The sequence below is a fragment of the Nerophis ophidion genome, linkage group LG19, assembly GCF_033978795.1.
Source record: "Nerophis ophidion isolate RoL-2023_Sa linkage group LG19, RoL_Noph_v1.0, whole genome shotgun sequence".
Lineage (NCBI taxonomy): Eukaryota > Metazoa > Chordata > Actinopteri > Syngnathiformes > Syngnathidae > Nerophis > Nerophis ophidion.
Genome location: NC_084629.1, coordinates 18,730,485 through 18,746,851, shown reverse-complemented (window position 1 = coordinate 18,746,851; position 16,367 = coordinate 18,730,485). Strand labels below are relative to the sequence as shown.

General features: G+C 46.2%; 1 protein-coding gene across 1 annotated transcript; it reads right to left on the bottom strand.

Moving 5' to 3' along the window:
• Positions 1–2,123: 2,123 nt before the first annotated feature.
• ankrd50l (ankyrin repeat domain 50-like) lies at positions 2,124–15,816 on the bottom strand. The gene is made up of 4 exons (XM_061879421.1): positions 15,605–15,816; positions 11,323–11,888; positions 6,017–6,234; positions 2,124–5,944 (listed from the first exon to the last, which is right to left on the bottom strand). Exons 1-4 carry the CDS (start codon positions 15,623–15,625, stop codon positions 2,520–2,522), a joined length of 4,230 nt encoding a protein of 1,409 aa, XP_061735405.1. The 5' UTR covers positions 15,626–15,816; the 3' UTR covers positions 2,124–2,519.
• Between the last annotated feature and the right edge of the window lie 551 nt (positions 15,817–16,367).

Genomic DNA, 16,367 nt, shown 5'->3' with positions numbered 1-16,367 from the left:
ATGCATATTACACATACAAAGCCTTCAAGGCCTAAGCTTATTACAAAGTATCAAGTAAGAAAAGTGTCGGCATCATAATACTTACTGTATTATGAGCCTAATTTAATGTTTGTGGCCTTTAGGTGTCGCCAAAAACACTTTACATCAACTTAAAGACAGCATAAGTCCATTCCAGATGGTTAATAATAAATCAATAATTTTCATATATAACTTTGTTCTCTTTTTGAGTCATTTCACACGACAAACTAAGGAAATAGTAATAAAGTATGTATGGTGATATCGTATCAGATCAATACCGATATTCACAGCGTCAATCTGGTGTCGTGTCTGCAGTGCAAAGATTGTCTCGGGGCACCCCAAGTAGTTTGCTTCTTAGAATTTGTTCTTCAGACATGATTTCCGTGTTCACATGTTGTTTAGATTTTTAGATTTTAGTATGTTTCTGTGTGAAATGTGGTTTAGATTTCCCTATGTGATTTAGTTGTTAGAAATAAATCTCAGGTTGGTCCAGATGCTCACATGTATTTGGGGTCTTAAAAAAGGGTATGGCTCACAATGTGTTCAGGTTTAAATGTCTGGGTATGCACTCGTAGTTTGGGTTCCAGCTCAGAATCGGTCCAAGTTCACATCTGGCAGTTTCATTCCGCATTAAAACAAACGTCCGGTTCCAATTGTGTCTGATGAAAGTGATCTTGCTGAGTTCTGGTTGCTAAGTGACCCGCATGTACTCTTCCTGTTTCCTGTTAACGATCCTGTTTCCTCATTGTTCTCCTGCACGCTTCATGTTTCCTCACCAGATGTTTCCTTCTCCCCCCTTTTTTTTTTTAACTTTTGCATCTTTTTAAATCCTTACATATTCCTTTCCGTCATATAGCCATATTTCTTCATTCGAATTGGGCACCCTCCATATTTCTTAGCTTTATATAATGACTGTTTGTCCCGTGTGTCTTACGCCCTTCTTTCTTCTATCATTTGTGACACGCGCTTTAAATTTCAACGCTATTGAGTTGTTTCTATGACAACATTCCTGCCTGATGTGGGCGCTGTTTGACAGTGGAGGAGGGAAGCAAACCAACGTAAAGCAACATCTCAAATGATTGAACCATGTCCACACAGATATATTTATTTTTTATTTGCCCCGTATTGTAAAAGGAAAAAAAAATAATGAAATATATTCAGACATCTTAGCACAGTGGTTCTCAAACTTTTATTATTATTTGTATTTATTTTTTTACCAAGTATTACCTCAAAAAACACTCGGCTATCTAAGTACCAGCATAATGACATTACAATACAGTAGCGTAGTAGACCTAAGTATTAAGTACCACCATAATGACAACATTAAAATACAGTAGTGTAGTAGACCTAAGTATTCATTAAGTACCACCAGAATGACATCAATAAAATACAGTAGTGTAGTAGACCTAAGTATTCATTAAATACCACCATCATGACATTAAAATACAGTAGTGTAGTAGACCAACATATTCATTAAGTACCACCAATATCGACATTAAAATACAAGAGTGTAGTATCCACCCTTTTCTACCGCTTGTCCCTTTTAGGGTCGTGGGGGGTGCTGGAGCCTATCCTAGCTGCATTCGGGCTGAAGACAGGGTACACCCTGGACAAGCCGCCAACTCATCACATGCTTAGCGTAGAAGACCTAAGTATTCATAAAGTACCACCATAATGACAACATTAATGTGCAGTAGTGTAGTAGACCTAAGTATTCATTAAGTACCAGCATAACATTAAAATACAGTAGTGTAGTAGAAATAAATATTCATTATGTACCACCCTAATGACAAAAATAAAATACAGTGGTGAACGAGGTCTAAGTATTCATTAAGTACCACCATAATGACCACATTAAAATACAGTAGCGAAGTCGGCCTAAACACTCATTAAAAACAAATTGGATGTTTTCTTTTACCAATATGCTGTATGTAACATTTTGAACAGTAACACTGTGTTTGAATATTTAATTAAATCTTTAGCAGAAGCGCGCGTAGCACAGATTGAGAATCAGTGGCTTAGCACAGAGAGGATCTTTTTTTTAACATTTTTTTTTTAGCATTTTTGGTATATCAAAAGTATCACAAATATGAACAGGTGCATGGTTTCATTCAACAATGTGTTTATTACTGACTTATAATTTGCATAGTTTTATTCGTGTGAAAATATTACAAACAAGTAGGACACAGTCCACAAAAGGCAACATTTACAGTACGGTTTTCACTGCATGATTATTGTTTTAATAACAGTATTCAGCAGTTACTGGCACACTAGGCTCCATAAAATAAATTAGAAAAACAGTAACACTACAAGTGTGACGACAAAATAAGACCTTTGTGTTTGTGTGTTTTGGAGCCCTGCTCAAAAACACACTTCTGTCTCAAACAATAATACAATTGTTTAATTGGCAAATAGCCTTTCCCTGAATTAATTCAACAACCTGTCATGGACTTTGTTTTGTCTTTATCAGCATTAGCTAGCGTGACCTGATCCAGGGTCATTTACAGGGGGGTTTCTCGCTTGTAAAAGGCCGCGCTGGTGGGACCCTCAAACTGTAGCTTGATGGCCTGTTTGAGGTTCAACTGGGGGTCTGAGGTTTTCATAGAAACCACGCCCCCTGGTGAGGCATTAGAGGGCGTCACTGGACTAAAGCTAAAGTGAGCGCTTGACCGAGTGTTGCGTTTGGGTGGAGGATCCCAGGCTTCCTTGTGGTGGGGGCCGTAGATCCTGGATGAGAATCCCACAGGGGCGTTGTTGCCTGTTTTAGCACTTGTCGTTTGGCTTAAGTTCAGTTGGTTCATTCTATCTTGATAGTCCAGTCCATTAGATGAGTCATTTGAAGGCTGCTCACAGTTGTGGATCATGGCAGTCACGGTGCAGAGGGTCAGTGGGGGGCTGCCTTTGGGAAGTCTCCGGTTGCTGCCTGTGACTGAACCTCCTGGCGCAGGGAGTGTGGAGGGACGGCTGCGGCTCCGGGGTAGCGAGTGCTGCTGGATCTGCTGGATGAAACTGAGACTGTCGGCCGGGACCGTCTGTGTGGTGGCCATGGAGTGTCCTGTTGAGGACGTTTGGGAGCTGTGAGTGGAGTGGAAGTGCTCTGCAGTGGAGCCTGAAGAAGACGGCGAGGAGGAGGAGGTAGCCGCTTCAGTTCCATCATGGCCTGAAATGTTTGAGGTGGAAATCTTGTTGGCTTTAGCAGGAGAAACTATACGAGTTTTTGGCAAAAAACCTTGGCATGGTTTGGCTCCAAAGCGCTGTAAAAGGGAGACCACGTGCATATGTCCATGCTTCCCTGCCACTTTCATGGGAGTGCGTCCATATTGGTCCACATGGTCAGGGTTGGCACCTCGTTCCAGAAGTATCGAGACAATGTTTGCGTGTCCTTGCTGGGCTGCGATGCTCAGAGCTGTCGCCCCCTGGTTGCAAGCAAGGTCTATGTTGATGCCACTCTTGGCCAAAAGATGGTGCCCCACTTCTGAGTTTCCTGTCCAAGCCACAGAATGCAATGGCGGCCTTCCCTCTTTGTCCTGTGCATTGGGGTTGGCCCCATGCTTTAGGAGCAAGACCACCATGTCCACATTTCCTTGCCAGGAGGCCACATGCACGGCTGTCCGACCCTCGGAGTCTCTGGATTCCATGGGCACCCCTCCTTTTTCTATGAGCAGAGTGGCCATGTCAAGCCGATCTTCCAACACCAGAAGGTACAGTAGAGGTCGTCCTTCTGCATCACGAACATCGGTGTCAGCTCCTCGCCGCATTAGAAGCTCAGCCACCTCTGCGTGGCCCTCCAGGAGGGTGGCACTCAAGGCAGAATGTCCATCATATGCCCTGTGGTCAACTGGCGAGCGTCTGTCCAACAATAACTTGACAGCACTCAGGTGTCCTTCCTGAGCTGCCAGGATAAGTGCCGTGCGGCCTTCGATGTCCATCTCGCCTACTCTTGCCATGCTGCCTTGCTGAGTTAGCGCAGCACACACAGCTCGATGGCCTTCACAGGCTGCGGCGTGAAGTGGGGTCCAGCCTAGGTCGTCCTTGTGGTTCTCGTCAAGGCCTCGTTCGAGGAGAGCGCGAACAACATCTGTGCTTCCTCGCGCAGCTGCTAGGCTGAGCGCTGTCCTGCCTTCGTAATCGATGGCGTCCACGGCTGCACCCCAGAAAAGGAGCCGTGACACTGTCTTCATGTGGCCCATTGCCGCAGCTGCGAGCAGGGGCGTAACAGCTGCTGCTGCGGGGGTGCTTCCAACGGGGCCAGCAGTCTCATCGACATCCGCGCCAGCGTCCAGCAGCAGTTCAACTATGTCCTCATGGCCCTCGTAGGCTGCAAGGAGCAGGGGCGTCATTCCGTCGTGGTCTCGGTGTCCAGGTTCTGCTCCACGCTCCAGTAGGAGATTTGCTACCTGGCAGTAACCTTTGACCCCTGCTGCTGTAGGGACACAGAGGGCAGCGACCGACAGAGCAGTGCGCCCGTCTCCATCAGGCAAGTCGACTTCTGCGTTGTGGTCCAACAGCACCTCCACCGCCTCGTGATGTCCCATGTAGGCAGCAGCAATGAGGGGAGTTCGACCTTTGCGGTCCGCCTTGTTCACCAGAGCCCCGCGGTCCAGCAAGATGAGAACCGTCTCTTCGTGACCCCCCCAGGCCGCTGCCCTGAGGGCGGTGCGGCCCTCTGCATCACAGCCGTCCACTTCTGCGCCCGCGTCCAGAAGAAGCCTGATAGCCTGGCTGTGTCCCCCCCAGGCTGCAGACCGCAGGGCCGTCCAACCGTCATTGTCTGCGTGCTCCATCATTTTCATGACCGTCCCCGCATCCTGGACCCGTGCCCAGTCCAGCAGCACATGTAGCACACTGATGTGACCCTGCCTGGAGGCCAACGTCAGTGCCGTTTGGCCCTGGTTGTCACTAAGGAGTGGATCAGCTCCACGCGTCAGCAGCAACTGGACCACATTAGCAGACCCTTCGAGGGCCCCAGTAGCAAGCAAGGTCTGTCCGTCTACAGAATTGAGCTTGTTAACAGACAGCCCACGTTCCTTCACAAGTTTTCGCTGCATGTTATGTGTTTCTTCACACGCACAATTCCCTCCCGGACTTGAGTCTGCGTTAGGTAGACTGGCTGCAGAAACCAGTCCACTCTTTTTTAAAAGTTGAAAAACTTTTTGCTGAGTCGGAAAGGGCGCTTGAGTTAATGATGTGGCGAGGGCGGTGCTGCTGGTGCTGCTTAGGGCAGGCACGCCAGCCCAGATCATCCACAGTGCTAAAAGGGAAGGGTCATCCTGATGATGACCAGAGCAAACTAAATGTGTACCGAGCTGGACGGTCTCCTCCATGTCCAAAAGGGGTCCCTGGAGCGTCAGAACCATGGCGAGCATACTGTGACCCTCGGCTCGGCTGCAAAGATACTTCTGCGTGCAGTACTTGACATCCGTCAGCCACTCAGCAAAGCTGCCATGGAAAAGTAGTTTGGTCCCTCCGGGACCATCAATGAGGAGAGGGGAAAGAGTTTGTAGTTTGTTCTGGAACTCCTGCACACTGAGCAGGTTGTCGTGGGTCCACAGCGCTGTGAACAGCTGCTGAGGCGTAAGGGGCGTGGGGGCGGCAAGGATGACATTAAGAAGGGACTTGACATAGCTGAAGAGCCCTCTGGGGAAGAGTCTTTGGCACAGCCACAGGTAAAGACCGTTCAAGGTTCCTGGAATGTCCCGAATCTCGCGGAGACCCACGAGAGCTGCAGCCACACCATCTAGTACCCGCTCCAAGAACAGGAAGCAGCCCCCACTTTTGATGTGAAGCAGATTTAACATGTCCGCCGTGTCTGGGGTCAGCTGACGGCGTAGTGCCGCCTCGCTGTCCAAGCGGCACAGGATGTACTGCTGCACATCATGTACTGGGTCGGGCCTCCGCAAATCATCCAGGCACAGCTTTCGAAAACCTGGCAGACAAAATAGACTTTTAAAGCATCACATGGTTTTTACAAGGACCAATGCCGACTGAGTCCTCTTACTTGGGAACATCTTGCACATGGTCTTGTTGTGGCGCCGCACCGAGCAGACCAGAAGGAGCCAGCTTGGCAGCAGGTGCTGATGGGCCGCCAGGAGCTCTGCAATGGAGCGGCTCTTCCCGCCTGCTCGGCCTCCCTGGTAGCCCACATCCAGGGAGTCCACCAGAACCATCAGCGTCTGTGCGGGCGGCGGAAGGGCCAGCAGGGGGTCCAAGACTGCTCTGTGGACCGGAAACCGGATGTGGGTGAGTAAAATAAAATATATATTTATAAACACGAGGGGGGTTCAAGTTACCCACAAGTACAAATGTACAAACCCTGTTTCTATATGAGTTAGGAAATTGTGTTAGATGTAAATATAAACGGAATACAATGATTTGCAAATCCTTTTCAACCCATATTCAATTGAATGCACTACAAAGACAAGATATTTGATGTTCAAACTCATAAACTATATATTTTTTTTTGCAAATAATAATTAACTTAGAAATTCATGGCTGCAACACGTGCCAAAGTAGTTGGGAAAGGGCATGTTCACCACTGTGTTACATCACCTTTTCTTTTAACAACACTCAAACGTTAGGGAACTGAAGAAAACTAAATGTTGAAGCTTGGAAAGTGGAATTCTTTCCCATTCTTGTTTTATGTAGAGCTTCAGTCTTTCAACAGTCCGGGGTCTCCGCTGTCGTATTTTACGCTTCATAATGCGCCACACATTTTCGATGGGAGACATGTCTGGACTGCAGGCGGGCCAGGAAAGTACCCACACTCTTTTTTTACGAAGCCACGCTGTTGTAACGTGCTGAATATGGCTTGGCATTGTCATGCTGAAATAAGCAGGGGCGTCCATGAAAAAGACGGCGCTTAGATGGCAGCATATGTTGTTCCAAAACCTATATGTACCTTTCAGCATTAATGGTGCCTTCACAGATGTGTATAGGCCTACTGCAATGCGATTTTCTTATTTAAACGGGGATAGCAGGTCCATTCTATGTGTCATACTTGATCATTTTGCGATATTGCCATATTTTTGTTGAAAGGATTTAGTAGAGAACATCGACGATAAAGTTCGCAACTTTTGGTGCTGATAAAAAAGCCTTGCCTGTACCGGAAGTAGCAGACGATGTGCGTGTGACATCACGGGTTGTGAAGATCCTCACATCTGAACATTGTTTACGATCATGGCCACTAGCAGCAAGAGCGATTCGGACCGAGAAAGCGACGATTTCCTCATTAATTTGAGCGAGGATGAAAGATTTGTGGATGAAGAAAGTGAGAGTGAAGGACCAAAAAAAAGGAAAAGAGGGCAGTGGCAGCGATTCACACAGGGAAGATGCTGTGATAGGCGCCGTGGCAGCCGTGGGAGTGGCAGGACCACTTGGCCAGGCCCAACCGCAACAAGAGATAGAGCCATACCGCTTTGAACCCGACGCTGACGGTCAGGAGGACGCTGCTGATATTGATGCTGGAGTAGCACACGACATAGATCGCCTTCAGAATACAGAATTGTAAAATGTTTTTTATTAATACACATAATACGTGTGTGAGTATGTGTGTGTTTTCCAATCCAACTGTGTTCGCTTGACATCTCTGTTCCATAGTAAAGTTTGACTGTCATCTTTTGGGAATGTAAACAATGAAACACCGGCTGTGTTTGTGTTGCTAAAGCCGGCCGCAATACACCGCTTCCCACCTACAGCTTGCTTCTTTGATATCTCCATTGTTCATTGAACAAATTGCAAAAGATTAACCAACACAGATGTCCAGAATACTGTGGAATTTTGCGATGAAAACAGGCTATTAATAGCTAGCCGTGATGCCGGAACAAAATATCCTCTACAATCCGTGACGTCACACGTAAGCGTCATCATACCGAGACGTTTTCAGCAGGATATTTCGCGTGAAATTTAAAATTGCAATTTAGTAAACTAACCCGGCCGTATAGGCAAGTGTTGCAATGTTAAGATTTCATCATTGATGTATAAACTATCAGACTGCGTGGTCGGTAGTAGTGGGTTTCAGTAGGCCTTTAAGTTACCCATGCCTTGGGGACTAATGCACCCCCATACCATCACAGAAGCTGGTTTTTGAACTTTGCATCGATAATAGTATGGATGGTTCGCTTCCCCTTTGGTCCTGATGACACAATGTCGAATATTTCCAAAAGCAATTTGAAATGTGGACTCGTCAGACCACAAAACACTTTTCCACTTTGCATCAGTCCATCTTAGATGATTTCGAGCCCAGAGAAGCCGGCGGGGTTTCTGGATGTTGTTGATAAATGGCTTTCGCTTTGCATAGTACAGATTTAACTTGCACTTACAGATGTTGCGACGAACTGTATTTAGTGACAGTGGTTTTCTGAAGTGTTCCTGAGTCCATGTGGTGATATCCTTTAGATAGATGGATAGATAGATAGATAGATAGTACTTTATTGATTCGTTCAGGAGAGTTCCTTCAGGAAAATTAAAATTCCAGCAGCAGTGTACAGTGTTGAGATCAATTTAAATAAAAGTAAAAAGTAAATCATGAGGGTTTAAATGGAAACAAAATAGAGAAATATTACAATAATAAAAACTAAAAAGCAACAATGGGAATACAAATATAACAATAAAATAAGAATATAACAAGACAAAGTAGGCAGTAGTGACCACGTTATGAAAACGTATTGCACTGTTATTGTTTTGCATCCCCTGTCATCCTAGTACCCCCCGCCCCCCGCCCCAGCGAGGAGTTGTACAGTCTAATGGTGTGTGGGACAAAGGAGTTTTTGAGTCTATTAGTCCTGCACTTGGGATGAAGCAGTCTAGCACTGAACAGGCTCCTCTGGCTACTGATAACACTATGCAGAGGGTGACTGGCATCATCCAGGATGCTCACTAGTTTGTCAACAGTCTTCTTATCTGCCCCCGTCACCAGTGTGTCCAATTTCATTCCCATTGTAGAACCGGCCCGCCTGATCAGTTTCTCAAGTCTGGAGCTGTCCTTCTCAGATGTACTGCCCCCCCAGCACACTACCATGTAGAACAGAACACTGGCAACCACAGACTGGTAGTACATCCACAGGAGTTTTTTGCAGATGTTGAAAGAGTGCAGTCTCCTGAGGAAGTACAGCCTGCTCTGTCCTTCCTACTTCCTACTTAGAGATTGATGTCGGTTGTTGATACAGTGCCGTCTGAGGGATTAAAGGTCACGGTCATTCAATGTTAGTTTCCGGCCGTGCCGCTTACGTGGAGTGATTTCTCCAGAATCTCTGAACCTTTTGATGTTATTACAGACCGTAGATGTTAAAATCCCTACATTTCTTGCAATTGCACTTTGAGAAACGTTGTTCTTAAACTGTTTGACTATTTGCTCACACAGTTGTGGACAAAGGGGTGTACCTCGCCCCATCCTTTCTTGTGAAAGACTGAGCCTTTTTTGGGAAGCAGTTATTATACCCAATCATGGCCCCCACCTGTTTCCAATTAGCCTGCACACCTGTGGGATCTTCCAAATAAGTGTTTGATGAGCATTCCTCAACTTTATCAGTACTTATTGCCAACTATCCCAACTTCATTGCCACGTGTTGCTGGCATCAAATTCTAAAGTTAATGATTATTTGCAAAAAAAAAAAAATGTTTATCAGTTTGAACATCAAATATGTTGTCTTTGTAGCATATTCAACTAAATATGGGTTGAAAAGGATTTGCAAATCATTGTATTCCGTTTATATTTACATCCAACACAATTTCCCAATTCACATGGAAACGGGGTTTGTATTGAGACAATGTCACTGATAGTGGACCTGTTATAGATTTTTAAGCATGAGCTACCTATGTACAGTGGGGCAAAAAAGTATTTAGTCAGCCACCGATTGTGCAAGTTCTCCCACTTAAAATGGTGACAGAGGTCTGTAATTTTCATCAAAAACCAAAAAGTTCTATTTTGGTTTCATCTGACCAAAGTACATTCTCAAAATCCTCTGCTGTATCATCCATGTATCCATTTTGGTATAAACTCAACTTGTTGTGTTTGGAGGAAGAAGAATACTGAGTTGCATTCCAAGAACACCACACCTACTGTGAAGCATGGGGGTGGAAACATCATGCTTTGGGCTGTTTTTCTGCTAAGGGGACAGGACGAATGATCTGTGTTAAGGAAAGAAAATGAATGGGGCCATGTATCGTGAGATTTTGAGCCAAAACTTCCTTCCATCAGTGAGAGCTTTGAATGGTTGACCGAATACTTATTTTCCACCATAATTTACAAATAAATTCTTTAAAATTCCTACAATGTGAATTCCTGGATTCTTTTTTCGCATTCTGTCTCTCACAGTTGAATTGTACCTATGATAAATGGGTTGTACTTGTATAGCGCTTTTCTACCTTCAAGGTACTCAAAGCGCTTTGACACTACTTCCACATTTACCCATTCACACACACATTCACACACTGATGGAGGGAGCTGCCATGCAAGGCGCCAACCAGCACCCATCAGGAGCAAGGGTGAAGTGTCTTGCTCAGGACACAACGGACGTGACGAGGTTGGTTCTAGGTGGGATTTGAACCAGTGACACTCGGGTTGCACACGGCCACTGCGCCACGCCGTCCCAATGAAAATTACAGACCTCTTTCATCATTTTAAGTGGGAGAACTTGCACAATCGGTGGCTGACTAAATACTTTTTTGCCCCACTGTACACTGGGAACATACAAATTAAGTAATCTTGTCCAAGCTCTCATACAATTATTAAGTGTCACAACATTTCCATATAAGACGGGCTAACAATACTTTTCGGAAAAGCGGACACACACCTTTGCAACGGTGACTCAACCTACTGGAACTCTGGAAACGTCCCGCCCCGCCCACGTCTCACACACACATCCTAACTTTCTATCTGCTTACTTAGATTTCAAGAAGCACTCATGTTGTGTGTGAGAGTGAGAGCGAGCATATAAAGGATCTATGATGAGCATGTTTGCAGTTGGTCCTTTAAAAAACGCAGTGCTCTTGTCATACAGAAGATCTTTGACTACTGTTTTTGCACTCGTTTGTTAAAAACAGCAGCGTGGTCCTGTTGTGAGTGTGTTTGTGTGTCACCAGGTCAAGAGGTCGCAAGGTCAGCACCCTGAGTCCTCTTCAGGTTTGTGTGGGAGTCAACAACATGAAAGTGTGATGATGAAAACACACAAGTACACACACACACACTAATGCCGCCAAATGCAAGCAGGTAACAAGCATTTTCCTGGTTATGCTGTATCTATGTTGGGGTCCCTAATCAAGTGGCCACTTAGCTATGTCAATGGGCGATGACATCATCACACCAACCTCTGAAAGGTGTCATCGGGAGCCCTCTGGCAGCTGAGGGGGTCCAGCGAGGACGCTGCCAGCGGCTCGTCGAGGCGGCTGCTGTATTCCTGCGGTAGCAGCGATGACGCCCTTAACTGCTCCACCAGGCTGAGCACGAAGCGCCACACCACCGTGCTCCCCTGTGACTCCCGCTGGCAGAAATGCCAGGCCAGGCATCGCGGCGCCAGGCCTGCGGCCCGTCCGGCTTTGGAGGCGGGCCACACCGCCTCGGTGCACAGGGCGGTCTTGCCGGCACCGGGGCCCCCCATCACCAGCAGTCCTGGGGGCTGACCTGGCACGGAGCGAGCGTCGAGGCAGCGCCGCAGCTTGTCCAGGGCCCATTCCCGGCAGTAGAAGCGGCGGCCTCGCAGCAGGCTGGAGCTACTCATTGACCTTTTGCCTCGGGGCCCGTGGCCACACGTCCCATGATCCTCTGGGCTGCAGTTTCCTGCTTGCTTCCTGCTTTGGTCAGCTGATCCGCGCCTCGGGGGCTCAACAGGAAGTCGGCTTTTGATGCTCTCTGCGGCAGGGTCAGGGGCAAGGGTCTGCAGAAGAGGGGGTGACAAATCAAGACAGGAAGTGGCCGCACATCAGTTTCTGTTGAAGACCTTCAGTGTCGACCTCAAACTGCACCCTTAAGTGCTGCTTCAGCACTGACACGCTCTAGCTCCGCCCCCTACACTCCCCCCTTCACGCTGGTTTTTCAGGTTTCCTCTGCTGGCTCCGCCCCCTAGCTACACTTGTCAGGACATGTTGGCAAGCGATTCCTTACGTCCACGACATCAAGCTGGCGGGTGGTGCTTGCTTCTCTGCTACTCACCTACTCAGTGGCCTAGTGGTTAGAGTGTCCGCCCTGAGATCTGTAGGTTGTGAGTTCAAACCCCGGCCGAGTCATACCAAAGACTATAAAAAAATGGGACCCATTACCTCCCTGCTTGGCACTCAACATCAATGGTTGGAATTGGGAGTTATATCAGCATAAGGTGATTCCCGGGCTGCTGCCCACTGCTCCCCTCACTTCCCAGGGGGTGATCAAAGGGATGGGTCAAATGCAGAGGACAAATTTCACCACACCTAGTGTGTGTGTGACAATCTTTGGTAATTTAACTTTAGCTTCAGGGTGAAGGGTCGCCTGCAGGGCACATGCTAACACTTTTAGCTTCTTAAGCTAACCCGTCCAAACTTTCAAAAGCAGGACTTTGTGTGCTGGAGACTTCTCCTTGACGACGGCTAGGGCTTGTGGGAGCCCCACAGGGTCGCTTCAGTGAAAGTGAAGAAGCTGCACCTCTTCATGGAATGTCAGAACATTCTGTGACAAAGTGGCTAGCATGCTAAAAAGCGCGCACGCACACACACAAGATGAGGGGACGTGCGTGGCTTTAGCAAAGGACGGCGAAAAGTGGCACCAGAGTGACAAGTTGTTGACATTCTTGTCATTTCTGATGTTGACGTCCCGGACATTTTAGCGAGATGCTTGTCGAATCACTTCCTACATGCTGACGTCATGTGACCAACGCACCTGTCTCACAATGTGGCAGCATCTTTGACTCCGCTATCTCACCTGTGACTTGAACCGCTCTCACTATTTTGCAACAGCTAGCCACACTGTGAGCACAAAGGCGAGTGTTGTTGTCATCAAGGTGAGTGTTGTCATAACGGCGAGTGTAAGTAATCAAAAAGACGAGTGTTGTTGTCATCAAGGCGGGTGTTGTTGTCAAGGCGAGTGTTGTTGTCATCAAGGTGTGTTGTCAAAACACAAGTGTTGTCATAAAGGTGAGTGTTGTTATCATAACTGAGTGTTTTTGTCATCAAGGTTAGTGTTGTCCTTATCAGGGCCGGTGTTGTCGTCATCAAGGCAAGTGTTGTCGTCATAAAGACGAATGTTGTTGTCATAAAGCAAGTGTTGTTGTCATAACTGATTGTTTATGTCATCAATGTTAGTGTTGTCGTTATCAGGGCCAGTGTTGTCGTCATCAAGCCCGGTGTTGTCGTCATCAAGGCCAGTGTTGTCGTCACCAAGGCAAGTGTAGTCAGAAAGACAAATGTTGTTGTCATAAATCGAGTGTTATTGTCATAAAGCGAGTGTTGTCATAACGGCAAGTGTCATAATGGCGTGTCATCAAGCCGAGTGTTTGTTGTCATCAAGGCCAGTGTTGTCGTCATCAAGCCCGGTGTTGTCGTCATCAAGGCCAGTGTTGTCGTCATCAAGGCCAGTGTTGTCGTCACCAAGGCAAGTGTAGTCAGAAAGACAAATGTTGTTGTCATAAATCGAGTGTTATTGTCATAAAGCGAGTGTTGTTATAACGGCAAGTGTCATAATGGCGTGTCATCAAGGCCAGTGTTGTCGTCGTCAAGGCCAGTGTTGTCGTCATCAAGGCAAGTGTTGTTGTCATAAAGACAAATGTTGTTGTCTTAAAGCGAGTGTTGTTGTCATAAAGCGAGTGTTGTCATAACAGTTCTTGTCATGAAGACAAATGTTGTTGTCATAGAGCGAGTGTTGTCATAAAGCGAGTGTTGTCATAACGGCAAGTGTTGTCATAATGGCGTCATCTAGCCGAGTGTTGTTGTCATAAAGATGGGTGTTGTCACAAAGCGATTGTTGTTGTCATAAAGCGAGTGAACAAAGCGAGTGTTGTCATAACGGCGTGTGTTGTTGTCATAAGGACGAATAAGCGAGTGTTGTTGTCATAACAGCGGTTGTTGTCATAAACTGACTGTTGTCATAAAGGCGAATGTTGTTGTCATCAAGGCGAGTGTTGTTGTCATAAAGCAAGTGTTGTCATAGCAGCGAGTGTTGTCATAACGGGGAGTGTTGTTTTCATCAAGGCAAGTGTTGTTGTCGTCATAAAGCAAGTGTTGTCGTCGTCATAAAGCAAGTGTTGTCATCAAAGCGAGTGTTGTCATCAAGGCAAGGTTTGTCATAAAGTGAGTGTTGTGTGTTGTTGTCAAAGAGTGTTGTTGTCATATCAACAATTTTGAAAGGCATTTTTGGCATTTGTGCTTAAAAACACCACAAAGTGGTACTGTCATATAGAGCAGTGGTTCTCAACCTTTTTTCAGTGATGTACCCCCTGTGAACATTTTTTTTAATTCAAGTACCCCCTAATCAGCGCAAAGCATTTTTTGGTAGAAAAAAAGAGATAAAGAGGTAAAATGCGGCACTATGTCATCAGTTTCTAATTTATTAAATTGTATAAAATATTGCTCATTTGTAGTGGTCTTTCTTGAACTATTTAGAAAAAAATATATAAAAATAACTAAAAACTTGTTGAAAAATAAACAAGTGATTCAATTATAAATAAAGATTTCTACACATACAAGTAATCATAAGCGCTATATGAATATAATTCACTTCACTTCACTAAAGTGCCCTCTTTGGGGATTGTAATAGAGATCCATCTGGATTCATGAACTTAATTCTAAACATTTCTTTACAAAAAAAGACATTTTTAACATCAATTTTTATGGAACATGTCCACAAAAAATCCAGCTGTCAACCCTGATTATTGCATTGTTGAATTTTTTTTCACATTTTCTGAACTTTCATATTTTGTTGAAATAGTATTCAATAAATATATTTATAAAGGAATTTTGAATTCTTGCTATTTTTTAGAATATTCAAAAAAAATCTCACGTAGCCCTTGGCATACCTTCAAGTACCCCCAGGGGTATGCGTACCCCCATTTGAGAACCACTGATATAGAGGATCTTTGAGCCCTGCACTTTGATATTATGTGCACATGTATTTCTTGTATGACTGTTATGTTGACATTTTTGTTCATATGATTGTGACAACCATGCAAAATAAAGTGAGGTTGTAAAATGTTTGTACTTTGGACTGTCTGGAAAGACAATTCAAGAATACAACGTTAATTAGGATCATGCACGCAGTCTCACCATTTGGCAGCACCTGCTTCACTCATGGTAAATACTAAATGGGTTGTACTTGTATAGCGATTTTCTACCTTCAAGGTACTCAAAGCGCTTTGACATTACTTCCACATTCACACACTGATGGAGGGAGCTGCCATGGAAGGCGCTAACCAGCACCCATCGGGAGCAAGGGTGAAGTTACTAGCTCAGGACACAACGGACGTGACGAGGTTGGTTCTAGGTAGGATTTGAACCAGGGACTCTCGGGTTGCGCACGGTCACTCTGCCACTGCGGCGCGCTGTAACATGACATGGATGTCTCCCACTATTTGGCAGCCACATTTCTGTCTACAAAACAAACAATTGATGACTTTTAAATGTGTTTTACCTGACAGGAGGTGCTCTTCATCGGCTGCGCTCGTCCTCGCCGTCGTCCTCACTGGCGCGCACGAAACCGAAACAAACGGCCCCACGCTCGCGCACGCGCACACACATTCACGCACGTGAGCCGAATGACGTGACATTAGGAAACTCCTGTTTGTCTGACGTCAGCGCAGAAGTAACTTCTTTTTAGGACACGTCCGCGTCCGGGGCGTCTTTAGCGTCACTTAGTGGTCAAACTGAGACAGTGACGACACAGTGCCTGCACGTGAACTTTGACCCCTTCCTGCTTTTGCCACTTCTGTTTGAAGGACAGCGCCCTCTGTGGTCATGATGAGAACGTCCCTTCAACATCCATCCATCCATTTTCTACCGCTTATTCCCTTCTGGGGTCGCGGGGGGCGCTGGCGCCTATCTCAGCTACAATCGGGCGGAAGGCGGGGTACACCCTGGACAAGTCGCCACCTCATCGCAGGGCCAACACAGATAGACAGACAACATTCACACTCACATTCACACACTAGGGCCAATTTAGTGTTGCCAATCAACCTATCCCCAGGTGCATGTCTTTGGAAGTGGGAGGAAGCCGGAGTACCCGGAGGGAACCCACGCATTCACGGGGAGAATATGCAAACTCCACACAGAAAGATCCCGAGCCTGGATTTGAACCCAGGACTGCAGAACCTTCGTATTGTGAGGCAGACGCACTAACCCCTCTGCCACCGTGAAGCCGTCCCATCAACATTTACTGCTAATATTATTAGATCTGG

Coding starts and splice junctions, on each gene's coding strand:
- ankrd50l (XM_061879421.1), bottom strand. CDS start 15,625: ATGAAGAGCACCTCCTGTCAG. Junction 11,889..15,604: donor TGAAGAGCACCTCCTGTCAG/GTAAAACACATT, acceptor CCTCTTCTGCAG/ACCCTTGCCCCTGACCCTGC. Junction 6,235..11,322: donor CCCGATGACACCTTTCAGAG/GTTGGTGTGATG, acceptor TCCGGTCCACAG/AGCAGTCTTGGACCCCCTGC.